Raw genomic sequence first — 2,856 nt, forward strand, 5'->3', positions numbered from 1 at the left:
ATACCTGTGCCAACCTCTCAGACTTGCCCTGTCCACACAGGACTTCACAGTCATGCAAAGACTACTTGTTAGGCTTCCACCTGGCTGCTGTCCTCACCTCCTCATACAGTCGCCTCAGGAAGTCGATCTCCTGGGTCAGCGCCTCTGTGTTGGCCTCCAGGTCTGACTTGCGCAGGTAGGCACAGTCCACATCCTGGGAAAGAGGGAGGTGTGAGCCTGACTCACTCAGCTGATTGTGTCCTAAATTCTTCTCTCTTGTCATCCATCCCAGGAAGCACAGCAGACAACGATCCCTGTGTGTGATCATCTCTGCTCCCTCTTCCCAGCATGCACTTGACAGTTCCTTGGGTTTGGAGACTCTCTGCCTCTCAGTCCCCAAGACATCTTCCCTCCTCTTGCTCTTTGGGGTTCTGTTCTGTTCTAAAATGCTTCACAGTTGGCTTCCAGATCTTCCAACTGAACCAGCAGTGCTTCAAGAGGCCAACTGGCCACTCCTAGTGACCCTCTCCACCCTTACACATTTTCTTGGGCCCTAACATCCTGGTCAGATTTGTAGAAGAGATGTAGACCACACCACTTTCAATGAACATAATGAAGCCCTGTGGCTGCTGGAAACCCAACCATACACCCCAGAATGAGGGAAAGATAGATCAAGGTGAACACAGCCAAGATCCTGCATCCGATCAGAAGGAGACAGTAGACATTCCAAACTGATTCATGGTCCTTTATGATTGGAATGACTGACTTTCTAGATGCCAACCTTTTAAATGGCTGCTACCCTCAAAACAGCCCTTTGTCACAGCCCTGGGTCTGACATTCATTGGTCCAGCTCTCTGAGAATTTTCCTATTTTGATATGAAAAGGCCAAAATCCCTGAAGGTTAAGCCTTGGGGGGTCACCACAAGCACAGTGTGTCCATCAGGTGTGTAGCTCTGCCACCCACCGCCTGCTACTTGCCTTCTTCAGAGCCACAAACTCATTCTCAGCTGTAGCTCTCAGGGAAACTTCCTCCTCATACCTAGGACAAAGAGACGTGCCATGAGGTGGAGTGTGGAAACTCACACTCCATGAGGGCTCACTGCCCTCAGAACTCTTTGCCCTGGTAGGTATTTCTGGAGGGACCTGGGCTATTTTGGAGTTGAGGAGGGTTTTAAGGGAACCTCCCAGTGCTGTTATGATGTCAGCTGAGGAAGGAAATGAGGATTTGATCCCAATTTGATCTAGGAGTAGACATCATGGGGTCTTGGGTACGACAGCTCCAACCTCCCCCCCCCATTTGCACATCAGTCCCAGCCCAGCTGCTGGACAGACCCAGATTCCAGGGCTGAGTACCCAAGACAGTGCAACTAACAGCGTAGCTCATGGCCCTCCTACTTTCCTGAACAGAATCTGTTCTGGGGCTTCAGTGCAGAGAATCAAAGTGAGAAAGAGCTGGCGTCGGAGCTGTGTCTGTCACCCTGAGAGAAAGCTGCCAGTCTCAATCTGCAGAGGGAAGACTGAGGCACAAATTTTCTACTCTGACACTCTCCAGTCCTCTCCAAGGAACATTTGTACAACTATTTCGCAGACAGCAGGATCCTACAATGACGTCGGCCTAGCTATCCTTCCATGTCTGGGCGTTGCTGTAAGGCACATAGACCAGCACCACACCAGGCCATTCTCACCTCTTCTTGTAGCCCTCCATGGCCTCCTGAGCATGGTTAAGCTCAGCAGCCAGCCTCCCACTGTCGGCCTCCACGCACTCAGCCTCACGCCTCAGTGTCTCGATGTAGCCCTCGAACAGAGGCTCCACATTGCTCTCACAGCACTTGCGGTTCTGGTAGAACTGCCACTTGGTCTCCAGCAGCTTGTTCTGCTGCTCCAGGAAGCGCACCTGCCATGGGAGGGAGAAGGGGTTCAGGGGCACATCTGAGCTGATGGCAGAGATGAAGTACAGGGGCTCTGGGAAGGACCCCAAGTCTACACTCCCTTATCTTGTCCCTGCCTAGCTTTCCCACTGGGAGAGGACACAAGGAACACGGTCAGTGCTTACACTCAGGAGTCCGGTTGGACACTTCAGTGTCCTATGCTGGGCTCAGCAAGTACCTCTGAAGCTAGGAAGGCAAGAGTCCCCACAAGCAGAGCACCCATATGCACAACCCAGGGACTGACAAGGAGCCAGGGAGATGGTATCACAGGCCACTTAGAGGCTCTCACTAGGAAGCCCCTTCCTCCAGTTAGTCTGCACCCTTCCTGTCAGCCCAAGTGCAGCCTCTCTCCTTGGGCTGTCCACAGCTCCATGCTGCAGCCCCCGGGACTCCCTGTAGTCAGTTTGTGCTCAGGACATCATGGCTACTTGTCTTGGCCATAAACTTTGCTTCTCAGGACTGACCGGTGAGCTCTGTGAATCCTCTCTCTTGAGACTTGAGGCTCAGTAGGAGAGGGCTTTCTGCCTCTCATTCCCCTCAGTGTCCAGCCTTGGCTGTAACATGCTGTGCTCCAGGAAGGGTCTGGTCCAGGGCACCCACCTTGTCGATGAAGGCCGCGAACCTGCTGTTGAGGCACTTGATCTGCTCCTTCTCCTCATGCTTCACACACTGAGCATTGGGGTCGATCTCCAGGTTGAGGGGAGTGAGCAGGCTCTCATTGACAGAGACTGTGGTGATGCAGGGTGGGCTGGGCCCGCAGATGCCTCCAGAGCGGTATCCGAAGCTTCGTCCACAGGAACCAGAGCGGAAGGCCCCACAGACGCTGTGGCTGCCGAAGCCCCCTGAGAGTCCGCGGTAGCAGGAGATGCCCCTGTAGGGAGCTGCAGAGATGCAGCATCGTCCGGGCCTGGGCCCACAGGCTGAGGCACAGCTGAAGGCGCGGCCACAG

General features: G+C 54.0%; 1 protein-coding gene across 1 annotated transcript; it reads right to left on the reverse strand.

Moving 5' to 3' along the window:
• Window positions 1–97: 97 nt before the first annotated feature.
• LOC114613776 (keratin, type II cuticular Hb1) lies at window positions 98–2,852 on the reverse strand (the record flags this gene model as incomplete). The annotated part of the gene is made up of 4 exons (XM_028759137.1): window positions 98–193; window positions 958–1,018; window positions 1,665–1,873; window positions 2,508–2,852. Coding segments are annotated over 4 exons (711 nt in total), but the record flags the coding sequence as incomplete, so codon positions are not given.
• Between the last annotated feature and the right edge of the window lie 4 nt (window positions 2,853–2,856).

The sequence above is a fragment of the Grammomys surdaster genome, unplaced genomic scaffold, assembly GCF_004785775.1.
Source record: "Grammomys surdaster isolate TR1022 unplaced genomic scaffold, NIH_TR_1.0 126273, whole genome shotgun sequence".
NCBI lineage: Eukaryota > Metazoa > Chordata > Mammalia > Rodentia > Muridae > Grammomys > Grammomys surdaster.